The sequence below is a fragment of the Callionymus lyra genome, chromosome 2, assembly GCF_982586985.1.
Source record: "Callionymus lyra chromosome 2, fCalLyr1.hap1.1, whole genome shotgun sequence".
In the NCBI taxonomy this organism is placed as follows: Eukaryota; Metazoa; Chordata; class Actinopteri; order Syngnathiformes; family Callionymidae; genus Callionymus; species Callionymus lyra.
The window spans coordinates 20,625,701-20,646,290 of NC_141819.1; the positions used below are offsets into that span (position 1 = coordinate 20,625,701).

Genomic DNA, 20,590 nt, shown 5'->3' on the forward strand with positions numbered 1-20,590 from the left:
CCGGTCCAGGTCCGAGGCCATCTGAGGACCGCCGGCTGGTTAGTATGCAGGGAGGAGGATGTTGTGCATAATGAGGGTTCAGAGGAGGAAGAGGAGCTGCTAACTTTCTTAGTTGATCCACTTTCGTCGCTTCAGTGAAAAAGAATGTAGTGGAAAAAAACGTTTTAATTTTTTAATTGTTCAATTCTTACATCTTAATAACATACACCCTATGGTAACACAAACATTTGACCTTTTCCCAACTTCCTTTATCCTCCAATCATATCCTTTTTTTTAAGGATCAAACTAGTTTGATTCTGTTGTGTTTTAACTCAACCTTTGCCACTTTCCTCAAAAATACATTTTATAATTCCCATCCCATATTAATATAAAAACTTTTCTGTGTAAACCATTAATTAAAGTTTTTAACTAATGTCTAAACCCAACTCTCCTGACTCGCATGTTTCAAGACGCAGTAAGTCTCTCATCATGACCACGTTTTGAACGTATTACTTTATAAAGTTCTACACCGTCTGAAATATCGGCGAACGAGAGGTTACGAGAGCGGAGTCCATTATGAGGTATAATAGTCTTCACTTCTTCCAGCCAGCTGTAATCATGCCTGCTTTGTTTATACAACAAGTCCCTTGGAGGTGGAGACTTCTAGGATTGATGCGCGGATGCTTGACCAATCATATCAGAGCGGGCGTGGTTATGTTAACAAGATTTAATCTCCAGGAAGGCAATGTTGTAAAATGTAAATATCGCGAGCGCTTCCAGAGAGCATACTGTCTACACTGGAACAATTGCAGTATTTACCCAGAGTACTTCTGGTTTATATGACGTGCTACTGTTTAAAAGTCTGCCACAAACGAGTCTAAAATATAGACTTTTTTTATTTTTTCCGGATCAATTCTTCTCATGTCGAGGCTTCATTACAAGATGGACATTACAGACGAGCTGTACGGAGGTATTTGGATGTTTTTATATGCGTCTTTTTGGAAGAAGTTTATCCCCCGGGGCTCAGTTGCTACATTAAAATGAACAAACATTTTTGTCCAGAACTCTAAAAAAGGAACAGATTATTAAGAAAATAATCCCAACAATTATTCGACATGTGGGTGAGTAGAAAATGAGATAAGTTTGAATTTTTGGTGGATCACTTTAAAAGAGAGTTTTCTACAAACATCTATTCAAGACACACTTATATCAACACGTTAGTTGACCTTTAAGGGAATATTTGATACATTTTCTGGTTTTATCTTTCTTTGATCCCAACCTTTTAAAAAAATCGAACACAATGACATGTGATTTATTACTGCATATTATTGTAACAAAGAAGAGTAACACAGTTTGTAAGTTGTATCAGTTTTAATCAAAAGAGTGTCTGCCGCCTTGATTTCTTTTTCAAAGGTGTAAAAATGTAAAAAACATTAAAAAAAATAACTCACCCATGAAAGTGATGGAATGTTAATAATAATAATAATAATAATAATATAAAAAAGTTTCCATTAGCTGTTTTTAATTGGTCGTGTCATTGTTTGGCAAATATATAAACATTTACAAGCTCAATAAACTGTATAAAAATATATATTTCTTTATTTCTCAACACATTTTCTCTTCCATTCTCTGGTCACTGTTATCCACACGTGTCGCTGAGGTTAGTGAGCCGAGAGGAAGGAGTCAGAGGACAAAGAAAGCCACCAGGTTTGTTAGTTGATCCAGTTTAATCAGAGAAAGTTACTGATCCCAGTTACAATCACAGATGTTATGACCTCCGTTAGTGAGACGCCAACATGTTAATTCAAGGACAGAAGGCACAGAAGTGAACTCTGACCTGGACGAGTTCAGATCGCAGATATAAGGCCACGACTTTGTCTTCAACCGTCGTTTAATGTTATTTTTTTTATTTTTTTGTACAAATTAAAAAAAAAAAAACAATATAGAAAGTTACAAACTGGTTAGATGTCCACACCCTCGTGTGTTTAACACAAACATGCAAATATTGTTTTTATATAGAAACAGGAAACACAACACATGGTTTAATTGCACTTCCAGGTCACACGTTTGTTCCGGTTATTTTGTCACGAAATGACGTGTGAATAAAGTTTTCAACTGTTGATAATAAAGTGCGAGAACTCAAAACCGGATGAAGCGGAGAAACGGCGGCGACGGCCAGAGAGACACCGTTTGTTTGTTCTGTTGTTGTGTCGAATGAAAAGGCAGCGTTGTGTTTGCAGTCTGACACAAGCGAGTGCATGTGGGAACAATCCTAACATTTATTGTTTGAGCCTTTTTTTTTGCCGAGTCAGGCTGTGACTCCAGACCATCATATCGTCTGCTGGAGATGATGGAACTTTGATTTGTTGAAGACGAAAAGTTACCAAAGGACTTAAGTTTGGATCCGTGTACGAATTAATCTATAATTCTGTAATGATGTCAATGGAGTTGTTACGAATATTAAAATAAAAATATAAATAGTCCAAATAAATGCCTTAATATTGACAGTTTAGAATGAAAGAAAGTAGGAGATTCTCACTCAACTGACTTTAAGTTCAGGTTAACTGTCAGAACTAGACATTTACGAATAAAGTCGAATCATTTCCAGAATAAAACACGATTTAAAAACTCAGATGAATGTGTTAAAATAATTAAAGATGGTGAGATCCTTATCATTAAAGATGTATTTAAGTTAAGGAGCGTAATGAGTTCATCTTAAAAAGATCCTTTAGAACACAATTCAAAGAAAGACCACGGGAAGGCATCAAGTCCGAGGTGGATTTTTTGGGGCCAACATTAATGTCCTCTTTAGTTCCGATCTAAAATGATAATTTAAAAGGCTTCGCTCTCTTGCTCGAGGGCACCCTGGCAGTCCACCGGCAGCGCCCTGAATCAACCCGGTTACCAGACAACCGCCCTGGACCTCCTCGACTATGCCGCCTTCTGAGGGCGACCATGGAAGCGCTCGAGTCCGGCGCCAAGTCATTAGTCTTGCCGGAGGAAACTTGGACTTGCTTACTAGCGGGGGCCTGGAATCTCACCAGTAACCTTTTGAGGACCAGGGGGTCCCACTGTGAACTCATGTTAGAAAATGACGTGTCATAGACTCTGAATTTAGGTGAAGATTATGACGTTAAGGCATATTTGAACTTGTTAAGGCAGCAGTGTGTGGCCCAGAAACATTTCATTAGGGGTTTGATTCCAGGTCGGATAGCAATATTGAATCGTTTATATAACTTCAGTCTCAAATGGTGCTTTATTTTGAAAAAAAAAATATAAGCCTGACACGCAAGATGCTTGTTTACTCCAAAAATAAACTACATTTATAGAATTTGTTGCAGAGAAAACTGTTTTTTATTTAATACTTCTCGTTTTAATCCGAAGGCCTGAGAATGACGCTGACATTAAACCCGTCCGGGGTGTGCGAAAATAGGGGTTAGGGCCCCCGACTTTTTAAGGCACTTTAGCACGTGGGCTAGCATGGGCTGAAGGGACAAAGAGCATTTTTTTTGGTGAAGGTCGTGACATTTAAAAGGTCTCAAAATTGGGATTTGACTCTATAATCAATTGAAATGTCTTTGGAAGGAAGGCATGCTGGACGAGGGTCTGAAAAAACTGCATCGTAAAAGTGGGAATATTAGAAAAATACTTGCTACGATCCTGAATAATTATTGCATCCTGGATGTCTGTGAGCCCTTCACCACTGGTGGGTAAAAAACCCTTGTTTTAAAGGCACATCTGGTTAAGATTTGAGCCTAAACCTTTGAAAATAAAACCTCAAGTGACATTCTGAGTCATGTGACTGTCAGACAAACGTAGGATCTAAAGGCACGTTTGGTGGACTTGTGGACTCGTAGAAGAAGGGCGGGGTCTTGAGGGTTAGTCCAGGGGTCCCTGTTGTCCGGGTTGTTCCCAATGTGCTGGTCTCTCCTGGTTGGCTGAACTGCGGGAGAGGCGGGGGGCCGTGGGCCAATGAGCTCGCCAGCGGGCGGAGGAGATGGGTGGGGTCATCGGAAAGGTCAGAAGGGGTCATGGGTTAGTTGCCGTGGCAGCTACAGTTAGACGGACAGAGGACGGACAGACGAGGAAAGGAGAGGAGGAAAAAAAAGGGCACATAGAAGGGGGACATAAACAGAAAAAAAAGATAGAAGAGAGATTAGTGTCAGCTAGTGGCGTCAAGGATGACAACACGGCAGATCTAGTGCGGTCGCACACAGCGTGAGGGGCCCCGGGGCCGCCGTCCACTCGCATCGACCCCCGGGGGGCGTCGACGTTAGGAATGGACGGCTCGCGGAGCCCCTCAGGTCATGTGACGGCTGCTATAGTGATGCTACTCATGCTAGCCGCTCTCGCAGACGGACAGAGAGAAATGGTGTCATGTCGGTGAGAGAGTGACCTTCACGATCACCGGCTCCCGGCCAGAGCGGCTATAACGTCCAGCCGGGAGAGTGATTAACAGTTATTGATTATGGATTGATCACTATGGAGAATTAGAAGAGCGCCTAAGCAAGAGAGTAAGAGACGGCGAATGAGGAGGTTAAAGGATTTTTTTTTTTTTTTTTTTAGAAGAGCGATTACACAAAAACACATTCTAACTACAATAATTTCCAGGTTTTATTTCCAGATTGCTTTTTCAATAATCGACTTTATTGCCTTTTAGTGTTTTTTGTGTACAACGGAAGCGCCGCGGCTCACACACATATACATTTTTGTCGCTAGCTAATTCCACTTCTATTGCATAAAACAGTGGCGAGGCCTTGAATGGAGACGCTCACCTCATCTTAAATACAAAGCAAAAGACACTGCCGTCATTGCCGCCGGCGCGGCGGCTAAAACAGTAGCTACACACGATTTTTCCAATAAACTTTTACACTGGACACTATAAAAAGCATAATAAAAAAATGTACAAACTAAATATAAACTATCAAATAAAACTACAAGTTTTTTTCCAAGCGGTCCCATAAGCTTGATATAAGCACTTTAAATCCCTATATACACATTTGCAGCTAGATACATGGTAACAGCACCACTCTGGCTAGGAAACATATGAAAGATGTAAACAGTCCCAATGATAAAGTCCAGTGGGCGACTGATAAGACCACAAACAACCATATTTCATACAAAAGAGCTTGTAACACAGACTTCAGTAGTTATCACACTCTGTGTTTTAGTAGTACAAGATTTGGGCTGGGCAGCACCGGACGTCCAGAACCACACTCATGGAACTTCTACTGTTGGTATTGGTTTCTCACGTCGGGCTCTTGGTTGATCTGGAGCGAGAGCTTTTTCACCAAACATCGGCATGAATTGGTGCAGGCCTGACATGTGACGACAATATATCACCCTCTCGGTCAGAGAGTGAGACGCCTTGCTAATATTTAAGGTCGCCATGGCTACGCTTGAAAGTGCTTTGAAGGCTCTGCAAAAAGGTCCATTTAAAAGGTTCCAAAAAAGGAACCTCAGACACTATATAATGGTGTAAGTCTAAGGCTGTGCCACGACTCACAGAAGACGTTTTCTAAGCCTGGCTCACTCTGCCAAGAGTCTTGTGATGGCTCCGGAAACATGTGGGAGAGCCGCGAGTGTTCAGGGCTCCCGGATGGCGGGTTTCCACTGAGCAGTCCAGGTCTTAGGGTCTCTTAAATCTTTAATCACTAACTTGTTGAGGGTTCGTTGACCCTTGGTGTTAAACTACAGACCCACACCAGGCAAAGTGTTTCATGCGCTGTTTTGATGTTGGTGAACTTCACGCTCCAGATTGATCCACAATCGAAATATTGATGAGTGAACTTGCATTAAAAAAAAAGAAGACATTTTAAGACATTTACAAGGCTTTATAGAAATAGTGAGGTGTATAACTAGGTTTTCTAAACTACGGACTCAACGCTGTCAAATAACATAATATCACATTAACATTCTGAAAAGATGTTCAAATCAACCACATCGACTGCTATATTAATTACAATTGACTGAACACTCGCCATCATACATCATAGAGCTTATAATAAGTTTACATAAATGAATATAAACCTTCTTGAAACATCTTTAAAGCCTTATAAATGCAGTATAATGCCTTATAAATGTGTTTGTAATGCATTACAAATGAGACCAAAAAGGCTATCAAAAGAACTGTTAATTTTAAAATGTCAATTATTATTGTTAATTTGAGGCTATAACAGCATGGACAGCAACAGCTTTAACATCATTATCTGTTCCGTGTCACATGTGCTTGTAAACAGCTTCCAGTTAAAGTCCGAATGAGAATCTTTTGAGAAACACGTACTTCTGTACTGCCCAGCCCAACGAGATGATGCACTTGAATTGAAAAACAGTCACTGTTACCATTGGGCACAACACAGGAATTCCTTAATAATAAAAATAACAATAATAATATAAAAAGTGTGGAAATCTTGTGGAATGAAAATGGGTATAAATAAAAACTTTCCGCAGTACTTGTTGGGTAAAAAAAAAAAAAAAGAAAAGAAGAGAGATAAACAACAACAAACAAACAAAAAGTTCTGAGAACGGACTCCGAATCCAGAGTCACGAGGACCGAGTCACATTAGCGATCCACTCTAATTGGGAGAGGGTTCCGAGGAGTTTACAGAGCAGGCGTGCACAGATAAGTGCTGTTACTGTGGACCCCTAACCGATTCTTCTCATTCTGCTCACTTTTTCCACTTTTACTGCAACAAATACTGTTTTTTTTTTTTTTCTTCACATTTGACACCGAAGCTGCTTCAGTGTGTGACCTTTTGCTGGATACAGTTAATTCTTATTTAGGCATGCTGTATCTCAGAAACATGTAAACCGGTCCATTCCTCCGCATGCACGCTCACTAACACACGCACAAACACACGTACATAAAGTGGCTGGTGAGCTAACTAACCTCTGTCTGTGGTCACTACCCTTTGGTAAGGATGGATTCTCTTGTCGTGGCGTCGTACCTTAGTGGTCATGGCACCTGCTAACAGCGCGATGACGTTGCCAAAACAGAACACAGAAGGTTACTCATCAGAAAAGACATCACACAGTCTTGCCAAGGAACCGACATCAGCGAAACCAGGAATTCAGAAAGTGTTGGAGGCTGTAGGTGAAGGTTAAGTCAAACGATAATGTTTCTTATGCCTCACGTACGCTACATGACTATCGGAGATTACTGTTTTTTTTTACGATAAAGACTCTAACATACACTGCTCGGACATATAGAAGCAGCTTCATGAGTCGACAAAAAAAAGTAATAATCATATAAACATGTTAAATTATCTGAAGAATACATAAGAGCTCTGAAAAGATATGCTAATGCATTTAAAGGCTCCTAAAAAACACATATTCAGTAAAGTTAGGCAGAGATAGGTGTCTTTTTGAAGACCCTTGATAGACTCTGCAAGGACTAATAAAAGGCTCTATCGAGTGGTTTCAGAGACCGTAAAAACTCTGGGACAACTCGTGAAAAGACTCTTTAAAAAGCTCTGAAATTGAGAGACTTTAAGAGACTGGAGGAAATCTTTGAATAGTCTAGCCGGTCAGTTTCTAAAGGCACGTGTTAAACACTAGTTTGTTGCTTGAGCAGGTTCGTACAACCTGACTCAACTATGACCTCTTTCTGAGGACGTTCAATGGGGCAACACTTCTAACAAATGTGTTATACTATATATATTATGCTTTTTTTTTCTTTCAAGCAATCAAAGATCATATTTACATATATACCGTCAAAGATTATATAGATATTTCCACAGTAAAATACTTCCTTTTACACTTAGAGAAACTACAAAGTAGATTTCATAACACTGATTCGATCAAAACACTAAAAATGGCTCCTTCCGCTACAAGTCATGTAGCGTAGGTGAGGCATAAAACGCAGTGTTGTTGTTTTGTGGTCTTCTGTTCTGTCCGCTAAAGAATGAACGATTAATATAAAACTGCTAAACCTAAGCTTCACTAGTAGCTTCAAGATTAAAAATTCAATCTACAGATTTGCCTTCAGTCTGAGATTTTAACATGTATTAAATCACAAAGAGCGTCGCTATAATGCCTATGGTTTCTCTAGAAATGTGTTAAAAAATTACAAGCAGAAGCTCAACTAAAAAATAAAAATAAAACATGTTAATTCGATTATGGCATCACACCGCAACGCTAGTCTGCTAACACGAGGAGGACATTGACGGATCAGGCAGTGGTCACTTCACTACTGGACTGCAGAATGTTGAGCTAAAGTTTGAGCGGAAGAAATATATAGGTAAGGGGAGGGGGGAGGGGGGGTCTCTGCAAGCCAGTCCGAGTGTGCTAGGAAGGGGGTTCTATCGCTTAGCCTTTGGTTGGGAAAGCCATACCTGCAAAAACACAGGAAGAAGGGACTATTAGCCCAACGAGGAGCTTCAGCATGCAACTCTGAAAGCCATGGATGTATTACGAGAACTGGAGACGGCTGCTATCTTGACCAGATAATGAGCTTTATAGTTTATCCCACACAGTCATGCCAATCAGTCTTACCACAATGTCCATTATTTGTTTTCCAAACGCTCAAATAATCAATTTAGTTGGACATGTTCAATTCTTTAATATTGTGAGACATAGTTTCCAACAGTTGAATTACTTCAATCTTACCCAACTAGTACGATATTTTTGGCAAGATAACTTGTGTCAGTTGAATGTGAAGGCGATTTGTCATGTTAAATGGTGTCACTTCTTCATCATCTTCTGGGAAATGTAAAATACTTTGTAAATGATGACCTCACTACTTCCTAGAATTATAATGGAACTTATAGGTGTTAACAATGAGATCAAAATGCAAGTTTCTAAACATGTCTTCATAATAGAGAATTTTAAAGTGTGTTTTAATGAGCGATAAAAACACAAAACATGTAGTTTGTTTTGTCACAACCCTTAAACTAACTGAGCAAAATTTAATGACGTATATTTTAGGTTATGACATTCATTAGGGGTCGCAGAATCGCTGCCTTGGTGCTTGGTTCTGTTTTCATATTGTGTGTTGTCTTATTAATTCATATTATTCTGACACCACAAAAAAACCCTGTGAGCGAGTGATTCTGATAATAAGATAAGTCTGATAGTGCTATGACTGAAGATGACTATCCCCAAATCTGTCGTCTCCAGGTCTCGTAATACATCCTGTGTCCATATAGTGATGATGCAGATCGCGACATTTACTTACCTAAAACTCCAGTTGAGTCAATGGGGTATTCCAATATGGAGGGCGTGAGTGTGTACGGGTACTCGTAGGGCGTGTATATGATGCCCGATTCTGGTCCTTGCTGCACCAGCGCTGGGTGAGGGTTGCCACCCGGCATTAGGGCGGAACTCTGGATCTGACGAATCAGGGGCATGAGGGTGGGTGTGGATACTGGGGCCTGGTTGCGTAGGGAAGGCAGGACGGGTGTAGGGCCGGTGATGATACGAGGAGCCTGAGGGTTTGCTAGAGGAAAGCCGGCAGTGGCTGCAACAATAAAGCCAGGGAGAAACAACAGACAGGGAGGATGGGGAGAGGACGAGAAGAAGACAAACGGTCGATTTAACAGCAGAGACTGGACCATTGTTTACTTACAGTGGACTCCAGTGCTGAGATCCTGACACCCACCCGCCCCGCTCCACAATGTCACTTACGTGTCTTGACGTTGGCGTCTCTGTAGGTTCCATTGAGGATGGCGAGCTCCATCAGTTGGACTTTCTTAAGGTTGTCTTCACCTTCTGCCTGAGAAACACACACATTATTCAAGATTATTCAAGACTGTATTTTTATTTCAATTTCTTCTTGTCCCTTACTTCAGTTTATTTGTCTATTTGTTAAAGGCGAAACTTATTATCTGTCTTCGAATGTTCTCATTCATCCAGGTCATGGTTATCCAAGTGGTTTGAAAGCAAGTGAACTGGACTGTGTAGAGTTCTAAGAAGACGTTTCTCATCCGAGACGTTTCTTCAGTTCCAAATGAGCTGGGGTCAGTAACTAGAACTAGAACTCCACACTAGTGACGATCTAGAGTCTAACTTCCTTTAAAGACGGGACTTCCTGTCCTAGTTTAGTTGAAGTGCTAGTGAACGCTTGTTAGTTAATATATGTTTTAGAACTTTGGTCTTGAGAGTGTAGTGGAAGCCAATTGCTGACCACGGCAGTCGAACCCCCCCCCTCCACACTGAAATAGAACCCCCCACAGCTCTTTTTACTCCGACTCTATTGTCGCTAATAATGCCGAGGCAAAAAAAAGAGGAAGAAGCAAAGTGATTGCAAAAAAAAACTTTTGTGTGCACGACAGCAGAAACTTGTGACTGTGCGACTCTTGTCTGCATGTGCGCGAGGGTGGGCTGGCAAAGGTGGACTGCAGAATGTGAGAAATGTCCAGTAGTCCAATCACAACCTCCTCTTGTGTGCACGACAACAACAACAACAAAGACGGGGGAGAATACTGTAGCCAGTAGTTGGGAATGAAGTGAGTTGTGAAGGAGTGAAAGGAGTGATGGAGGACGAGTGAACAGACTCTCCATTGATTCCCGCAGCCTTTCAAACAACCCGGGGTTGCCATGACAACCCCTTTATGCCTGTTCCCTAATTACCCTAACCCCTTACACATACTCTCTCATACACACACAGAGACAAAAAGACACACACAGTTTTTTGGACGGACAATCCCCAACCCCCTTCCATGCATACCAACACAGTCCGCTCTCATCCGCTCACTGGACGCTTTTTTTTTTTCCGTCTGTATTTTTTAGGGATACTCACTGCGGGTACCAGCAGTTTCTTGACCTCGTTGATGGCTCGCTGGAGTTTGATCTTGGCCCTGTTGTGTGTGTCCTCCACTGTTATGAGGACGTGTAGGTCCTCGCTCAGGTGCTCCCAGTTGGGTTTCCCTCGGTTCATCTCCTCCTGATAGTAAAAACAAATGGGAACAATTAAAGCTGTGTACATCTTTGCTGGGATGTGAGAGGAAACCACAGTATCCAGAGGGAACCCAAGCAAACACAGACATAAGAAGAAGAACTTCAAAGAGGTTTGGTTCCCAGGTTGCGGTTGAAACATTCATCAGTTACTTACAAACCGTCTTTATCACGAAAGCTCAGAATACAGTATCTTTAAGAAGCTCTGAAGCAAAGGCAGGTTGCGCTGTTACTTCAGTACAGTAAGTGACGAAGGACAACTAAACACAATTAATAATCAAATGTATTGGATTCTAGAATCTTGATGATTGAGGCATGTTTTACAACCGAAGTTAATGATCAACCGGAACTGATTCTATTCTTATTTTATCCATTGCATAGAAGAATCCTTAGAAGTGATTTATTTTCAGAACCACTCCCATATTCTCATGACTTTTGAACAAGGTCCCACAGAGAAAACAAGTTCCTGATTTTGAGTAAAATCCCAACTATGTCCACTGAGTTTTGACTTATCTTTAATATTTGCAAACGTGTGGTACTAAACTCCTGATATGACTGGGTTGACAGTTCCAGTTGATATAAAGCAGGAATGGTTTCCATGACAGGATACAATATCCAACAACATTATCCCAAGTAATTCAGGTTTTCACTGATAATGGGTTAATGGTGAACATGTTGTAATATAAGATCATCAATATTCGATGTTACTGAGGAGTTAAAATAGAATATAAGTTTCAATGAAACACCTTTGGGTTATTTATTTATCTTTAACAAAGATGTATGTTGGGATCAAGGTGGAATCACAAATTCTTCCATCTCAGCTGGCAGATTGTCTGGCCTGTTGATGTTTGGCCAAGTGAGATGTGAGGTTTTGTAGAGCACTTAAAGTCAACATCTTCTCTTCCCTCCTACTGTGTCCATGTTTTCCTTCCTCTCTGTCTCTGTGTGAGACTCTCCGAGGGGCGTACGAGGAAGGGAATGTTCCTGAGCGAGAGAAGGGGGATGGAAAGCTGGACTTGCTCCACCTGCCGCATGGAAAAGCTTGAGGCGACTTCATCCAAGAGCAAACACCAGGGGAGACGATGGGAGGACAGATGGAGTGAACGCCGGGAGAGGAAGAAGGACGGAGGGTGGAAAAGCTTGTCTTAGACCAGCTTTATTTTGGCTTTGTTGGAATGCTGGAAAAACTTTCCAAAACTTTCAAATCATGTTTTCAAGTGCCAACAGTTCATGTTGATACTTGACTATCACTCAACTGTTGGGACTTTGTGTGCAACAAGTATGGTATTGATTTACCAACCATGACCAAAAATCATCCTATAATGAGTAGGTACTGGTCCTTTTGACAAAACCAATAAGGTGACCTTGAGTAATTCAGTTTAATAGCAGAAGATACCAAATCAGCTCCTTATGAGAAGACATATTCCCAAGATTCCCCTGAGGTGCCGACAACAGCATCAGAGCTGGACAAGTGTGACACGGTGCAGACCAATACCTCTCAATCTAGGACTTGCCAGGGAATTCATTGGGGATGTTTGAGCATCAGGGAATCTTGTTAATGTCTCCGCACATATAAACAAGTTTAAGTAAGTTAAAACAAAACACCATCAACTGAATATCCCCCTCAAGCAACAGTGCTAAGAAAACAACTGTCCAGAATCAGGGAAAGCTTTCTTTTTCCTTGAAGTGCTTAAGTTGACCTTTATTGACCTAAGAATACAAAGTCTGGAAGAAAATAGGCCCTCGAGAGGTTTTTAAAAGTTTAGCCTTGCTAAACCCTTGGTGTAAGGTCTGGACTGCATCAGACTCGAAGCTGTTTTGAAAGGCGTACCTTCTTCTTATCTCTCATGGAGCCTTTCCCTCGCACCATGATCTTGCAGCCGGTCTCCGCCTCAAGTTGTTTGGCCGTGAGTCCTCGCGGGCCCAGGATTCTTCCGACAAAGTTGAACTAAACAACAGAAGGGAAATAAAAAAAAAAAATACAATCACAATGTGTGTCGGTGCATCTGTGGCGTGTTTGTGTTACTGGGAGGAGATAAAAATAGCTCATTATCGGGGCGCTGGTGGCATGAGGGGACGGCGTCGTCCTCTCAACCTTATCTGTCACTAGCACCGAGTGATTAACAAGACAGCTGCTTCTGTGTGTTTGTGTGTGTTTCTCTACCTTTTGTCCCGCCTCTTCCTCTCTAACAACTGCACTCCCCAGAGTTCCTGTCCTGACACTCCATGTTGACCTCTGACACAGAGCGCCACTACCATCCCAATAGAGGAACTGGCGTCTAAATTTAACCTCACTTGAAACCATTTTCCGTTGTGTGTGTGCGTCCTGTTAGAGTCTTGTCATGTGAGTGAGGACAGCCTGTCATTGTACTGGGTGATTGGCGAGCTGATGCACGGAGAAGAATCATGTGACCCCCTCGAATCTGGATCAACACGACTAATATTCAAGTACTTAACTGTACTTGGCATCTCCCTGAGTCGAGATGTTTTGGGAGCTTCTCGGCAGGTCACTGGATTTTAAAGTCGGGGAGAGATTTTATCTACGATATTAAAGCTGCTATAAATATTTATGATGCAAACATCGACACACGGGGCCGTGGCAGAGTTTAGCCTCTTATCTGATTCGACCAACATTTTAGAGGGGAAAGGAAGAACCTCAGACTCAGAAATCACAGGACAGGAACTCGGATTGTGATGGCGAAGCAGCAAGTTCATTTCCTGATTGGCCGGGTTGCATGTGACCGGAGCAGTGGTCCGACTCCTGCAGTCCTTTTTTTTATCATAGCTAGTCTTTTTGAATACATGCTCATCTTAAGTACGCTTTATAAAATGTCTCACGTTATATGTGTTGACCTTTAGTTTACAAATACTAGCTTATTGTTCATGTTGTATTAGCTTCAATGTAATTATTTTACCAGTACACACTTTAACAATAACTAACAATAATAGCTACAACATGATAAATTGTACTTAGCCATGCTGCTAATTTACCTTAAGTTTATCTTAAAGCCAAAAGTGGATATTTAACTATCATGATTAACGTTGTGAAGTGTTTAAGAACTAATGCAAGAGTTAACGTTTTATCTACCTTTCTCAGCCAGACCATCGTCCTAATACAACTTTATTTTTAACATCGACAGTGGTCGTGTTAATCTAACTGACGTGCAAATGGAGCAGAAGTGCTAACATCTTTGAAGCCCTATCACTGTTGAAGTGCTAAGCTGGCTAATGTGTCGATACAGCGAAAGGCTGACAAATCTAGGCCCTACAAAATTCATTTCCACTGGATTTTAATTACTCTGGGTGGGAACCTTAGATGTCAATACAAATGCTGAAATTAATGTAACACACGATATTATCGAACTGCCCTTTAGTCTCCCAATCGTCTCCCTCCCTTAGGTTTTCTATTGCTCTATTTCTCTACAGCAAATACTCTTGAATCTTACTGATTCTATGACATAATGGTTTCTTACTAAAAACACTTTCTCGGCTATGAATAATCTTTTGACATAGCAGATGAAATCACTGGGTGTGAGCAGGGCTGATGTCATAAAATAAAATGTGTGCTATTAGAGATTTTGGCCAAAGATCCCGCAGCCCAGAACATCAACTCATGATCAGTCACTTACATCGGGGTACTCTTTCACAGGCACGAAGAGCTTCTCCTGGAGTTGAGCGACTGGACCAATGGCTTCGGGAAGCTCCTCCATGTCCCTCCCGTTGAACATTCCTCCATTAACCGTGTCGTTGTACATGTCTTTGCGTACCCGGCCGATCTCTGGAAGAAGACAGGCACAGTCTTGTGAGTAGGGAAAGATCGGTATTTCGGTGGAACAGTCACAGCCATTCCAGTTCACCTCTTACTACAGAGCTCCTCACGAACCCATCACAACTTATTTATTGTACAGAGACTCCTAGCTGACTGCACGAATTTGCATAGTTTTAAACTTCTAATTAAGTCAGTCAGTGTCGTCTTACAGAGACAGATTTCAATTAAGTTCATTTTGGCTCTTGCAGAAAACAATAAATTGTGGCACATGAACATAAAAGCTTGGACGCTTCATATTTCCACAGAAGAAAAACAGGGATAGAAAAATGACATTATACAATTAACTTGGGAAAATAACACGTTTTCTTTCTAGTTTAAAAATAAATTCTCCAATTAGTTTTAAAGTTTTAAATCCGACAAGTACATTTTAGACTTTTCTACGACGTCATCATCATTTCTAGCAAAGAAGCCGTTTGGACAGGATTGTGCTGTTCACTTATTTGGTGATTTAGTTGAGTATACATTTCAGTCTGCTGTGATATGAAGCAGAGTTAAGTAAAGCTTTTCATACATTTTAATTGTTTATTGGTAAGTATTTTGATTTTAAATATACTTCACTCAATCAGCCATTCCAATGTTTTAGAACTGCTTGTGGATCCACATAAAGTCATTTAAGGTTAACTTTACTACACAATTTCCGTCTATATTCTTATTTTAGCCAAACTAGATCTTTCACGTAAGGAATAAGTTAGGACTAAAATCTTAATCCGAATTTATTCCACCTAAGTTTCACTAAGAAAAGGTCAAACTATAAAAGAAACCCGACATAGTTACGGTTCCAATTTCAGTAGCGTCAAGAAGCCTTAATCCCACCAGAATGTTATGTTGTGTGTTCACAGTGCTTTAGCACATTAGCAATGTTGTAGTACATGAAAAACTAATTCTAAAGTTCCATACTTTTAAATGTAAAAAATGTTGTCGACCCTTTTTTAGATTTACAATGAAAGAGTAGGACAAGTTAATAAGCGCTTAACAACAATACAGCTAAGTCACACATGTACTAAATATACTGCTATAAACAAACAATTATGTCTTCACTGAAATCCTCTACCCGATCATTTCTGTAACAAGTGCCACAACGTGTGTCCATCTAGTCGTCTGTTTGTGTCGGGTCAACCCGGTGACCGATGCTAGGCTTGCCTCCGATGCCTTTGTAATGACACGCTAGCACAATAATAACTGAGTGCAGCACCAAACACAAACACGGACGGTCCCGGCAGAATGACTGCCTTGACGCACAAATATCATCTGACCTCAGCAGGCTGACAGGCACGTCTCACCACTGCGACGGCGATAAAGTCCGACCATAATAACGTAGGAAGCTATAATTACAGACGCGGATAGAGTGGCGAGTGTGATCCTCTAATGACCTATTCTGACCTGTCGCACACAAAAAAGTGACTATTAACAACAATAAAAAACACACACAAACCCAACTGACTGAGGTGTTGAAATCCAGTTTTGATATTTTGGTCCGTTTCTATATATAGATGGACGTGATGTCAGTGATTCTTCAACTGTGACAAACAAATCTGGCAGTGTCTGGTGGAAATGAAGTCCTGACGTATCGAGTAACTTACACATACGAAATACTGAGTAGCTGTTTTAGAGGCACATTGATGGATACTCTGGATGTTCTCTGTGTCATTGACCAACACTAACTCTCACTTTAAACCTATCTCAGTACAAAACAAACTGTTTATAATATTTCACTTGATACTTGGGTCTTCTTATGTCAAGGTCACTGTGACCTAGACTTGTTAGCAAAGCTATTTTGTCTGAGCCAACAGACCAGCAGCTTATATTGCTGACAGAAAGCTTTCGGGGGTGTCTGTGCCCCAGTGTTGACTGTTGAGTGACATGTCTGTCATTAATATGTGACGTCTAAGTATACATGATTGTAAGTCTTAAACGTGAACAACTACAGTTAGCAGTAAAGTAAAAGCAACTAGGAATGTGAGAGTGCATTTCCACAATTCTGTATAGATATTCAACAGCTCTGTATCGATTTTATTTTTCTTTAAAATAATATTTTAGGATTTTATCGTATTCCTACGGTTAATATTTCAGTAAAGTTGCCATTTATATCTTGTGTATGTTGGGAATTAATCTTCGAGCCGCTAGATTGCAGTCATTATGTCCTTCTTTAGCTAAAGGAACGATGAAATCCAACGAGATCCTAGCTATGACTGAGGACGAGAGGATACAGTTGAACCCTTAACTTTTCAAGCTGATGTTTGGACATATTTTGATTTCGAAACAAATGGAAACGGTTATGACTTCATCGAGTCATGTGGTCTTTAAATTATGCAACACTAGAATAAAGTACTCTGAGAATATTACAAATACATTGTTGTTCCTACAGTATCACAATATATTGTATTGTTGCCATGATTAATAATAAGAACAATTTTTTAATTTTTGTATTTCTTAACATAGTTTTAACATAGCTAACTATGATGTGACACTGCACAGAGAAATAAACTAAGATTAAATAAAATTGTGATCTAAATAAAGGTCAAAACGACTTCATGAAATCTTAAGACAAACAAAATACAAACCCAAATAATTACCCATTACCCAAGTGTTGTCAAAGAGTCAATATAAAGTGACAAAGCACAAAAGAAGGCTTTGCTACTTGTGTGTTCACCAAAAGGGATGATTGTTGTGAAATGTGTAATATGTATGAACTGTATTAAGTTTAGATTAGAAGTTTAACTAGATAAAACAATGGATACAGTTGGTACAGTCAACAAAACTTATTAAAGTCAAATGTCAAAAGTCATCAACCAACAGCTCAGCTCTATGAGACTCATTACGATAACTTTACCTTTGGGACAACATACGATTAATTGACTGATTTAACCTTTTTATACAACCTTTATTGTCAAGCAAAAGAACGACTTCAATTTGGAATCAAAGCTTACTTTAGTTTAGATGAATATTTTACAATACTAGAGATAACATGGACATCTCCCAAACACAGAGTTCAGGATGAATCCAATCCAGATGTCCTAACCACCTAAAGTGGCTCCGATGATGAGCATCTGTCTGTCATGGACCAGAGTAAACATTTGACTTGGTCTCCATCCTTTCCTAGGTCCCTGGACAGCTGTGAGGAGGCGAATCCAGGACCAGATGAATAATAATAATAAATTCTTCCAAAGTCAGAACTTGCTGAGACGACTGGAATTCCCTGAGAAAAACCTCTAAATCCCTGTCAACAGATACACATACAGAAGATAATAACAGTGTTTTTACTAAACAGAAGAGCTGCTGATGATCTCTGTGAAGTATTTAGCATGAGTACCAGGCATGTAATACTCAAGGCCTGCATGCCACATCTGACCGTGATAAAATCATAATTAAGCCGGTCATAATCTAACAGCGTCTATCATGTGTTTGGTAACCTCTCACCTGCACTGCAACGTGAATATAGTTTTATTATATATATTATTATAAGTTTTATATTTCATGCATTATAAAAATCAAAGTCTTTCATTCTTTTGCCAAATGTCAGCTGAAAGGATTCGGACCGGTCCGAGTCTAAGAAATGTTCGTGCTCGACTTGTTTTTTTTGACATCAAGAATGCGACACACATTTTTTTGTTGTTGCAGGAAGTAGCTGTCACGTCTAAAGTGTGTTTTTGTGTACGAGCATTCTTGGGAGCGATGAGGTAAAAGAAAAGCGTTTCTTCGGGGCTTGTTGTCGGCCTCAAATCACACATTTTACACAGTGACACACTCGTTCCAGCTCAGGGATGGGCTGCTCAGCCTTCACATAAGCCTGCGCATTAGGTCACTGAGAAAGACTAACAACTGTCTGTTTGTTCCCATCACCAACTCTGTGTGTGTGTGTGTGTGTGTGTGTGTGTGTGCACGTGTGTCTGTGTGTGTGAGTGAGAGAGTGAATAGAAGAGCTTACTTGTATGTGTCTGTGACAACCAAGTTAATGAGTCTTTAGTATAAATGGAAATAAAAAGTCGAACAAAGACTGCCCACATTAATATTTATAGCCGAGCGCTAATTTCTTGTTAAATGTGCAATCTCATTAATTGCACTATTTTCAGAGTCCGTTAGCAGTCGCATCGTTCAGCGCGGAACTTTGGGCTGCGTATCCTAGCAACGCCCCGAGAAGAATCCCTGCAGTTTAATGGTCATTCAATAAAGTGAGTCTTTTAATGAACAAATCTGGAAAAACTCGCTGTCGAGCTGTTGTGGGTTATTTAATGAGAAAGTTTAGTGTTTTTGTAATGGAAGTTTGTAGAACATCTTTAATCAAAATATCATCTAGTTGTTTTTTTAAGCTTTATGAATCCACATGTTAGTGCACCAGATAGTGCTAAAGAAACTTGAGAAAAAAATGCAGAATGACCCACATTTTTTGACATCACTGTCACAGCTTCACAAATTGCTCGAGGCTAACAGAAGCAATTTCGAAGACAGTCATGAACATAAATTGACACTAAAACGTTATGGTGAGTTGTGATATCGGAGGTCTGGGAAGTTTGCTGCAAGCCAAATAAAAATTTGAATGAACTAAGTCCACAAGTTTGGAATTGAATTCCATAACTTAACCATAAGGTTTTATCGACTTATTCTTGTTTTCGACCTTCAGTTGTAGGTCTGAATGGAGACATCAGGTCCAAAGTAATGTCATACTTGTGACATCTTAAATAATCAAATATGAAATATCTACATTATTTGCATCTGAGAGACTGTAAAAATAAATGTTTTTTATTCACCTAAAGGACATTTACTAACTTTATTAACCCTTTAATGATCTTTTGGCTACAGTTAAACAACTTCCATCCCACTACCAACATCATTTTATTCGATACATCGTCACGCATTATTTCATATAAATGAATAATCGAACAGTAATTTAACATACTTTAATTTCTTCTACTTTCCACAACAATATCTTTCTTTTTAACTCAATTCATTTGATAATAACTTATATATTGATAAAGAAAAATCTCTTTTTAACCAGATTAAAAGTGGTCCTTTTAATCAGATGTATTGCTTCAAACATAAACCTCTCGTGTTGCTTGAGATGAAAAGTTCTGATTTAATATAATATAATGAGATTTCTAAGCGACACCTTGACTTCCACCCCCACCGTGTTACCTTCGTCCAGGAGCCGCTCCAGGTGCGTGAAGATGCCGCTGAAGTTGGGTAACGAGCTCATCACCTTCCGGTCGTTCATCAGCTGCATGAGATAGTCCGGGTTGGACTTGGGTCTCTCCTTCAACTCTGTCTCTCCGACCATGGCTCGAAGCTGTGAAGGGAACCTTAAACTAACTTGTTTTGAACGAAAAAAAAGTTAAAAAAAGTTTTAAAAAAAAGTTTTAAAAAAAAAGACACCGGGATGAGGGATGAACGAGTGCCGGCGAGGGCGATGCGAGGACCGCACAGGCTTCCACCCGCTGACCGCCTCTCTCTCTCTCTCTCTCTCTCTCTCTCTAACAAAAGTCAAAGTTTCAAACTTCTTCTCCTCGTCTTCAGTCTTTCCAGGAGCTTCTCTCTTCTCAAAAAAAAAGGTCCTGCTTGCGGAGTCTTCAACTTTCAGCTCCGGCAGGATGTTCTGACTCTGTCATATGATTTCACAGTGGAGCTCCAGCACGAGTCAGGGGGGCTCGTGGGCGCTCCCGTTCGGCTGAAAGAGGGTTGGCTCGCGAGCGCGCGCGCACATGCTTCCGCCTCCGCTGTCTTCCAAGCGCGCGCGTGCGCGTGCGCTCCATAACAATGCGGCGGCTCAATCTGATGGTATGTGCACCTGTCGCGCGCATGTGTGCGTTGGTCGTAAATATATGAGCTCGGTGACATTGTGGAGCCTCAATGTCAGAGCTCTCACAGTACATAGTCTCATGTTGAATTATAACTGGT

The 20,590-nt window shown here is 40.5% G+C and overlaps 1 protein-coding gene across 6 annotated transcripts; it reads right to left on the reverse strand.

Annotated features, from left to right (window-relative positions):
• Positions 1-1,365: 1,365 nt before the first annotated feature.
• On the reverse strand, positions 1,366-20,264 carry qki2 (QKI, KH domain containing, RNA binding 2). 6 transcript variants are annotated; one of them, XM_087784035.1, is made up of 9 exons: positions 19,832-20,264; positions 14,502-14,650; positions 12,704-12,820; positions 10,718-10,861; positions 9,604-9,691; positions 9,155-9,436; positions 8,313-8,336; positions 6,869-6,943; positions 1,366-4,031 (listed from the first exon to the last, which is right to left on the reverse strand). In XM_087784035.1, exons 1-9 carry the CDS (start codon positions 19,971-19,973, stop codon positions 4,009-4,011), a joined length of 1,044 nt encoding a protein of 347 aa, XP_087640161.1. In that variant the 5' UTR covers positions 19,974-20,264; the 3' UTR covers positions 1,366-4,008. The 6 variants fall into 6 exon arrangements, with proteins under 6 accessions (XP_087640161.1, XP_087640160.1, XP_087640163.1 ...); XM_087784034.1 differs by having other exon boundaries at positions 6,869-6,946; XM_087784037.1 differs by lacking the exon at positions 8,313-8,336 and having other exon boundaries at positions 19,832-20,263.
• Between the last annotated feature and the right edge of the window lie 326 nt (positions 20,265-20,590).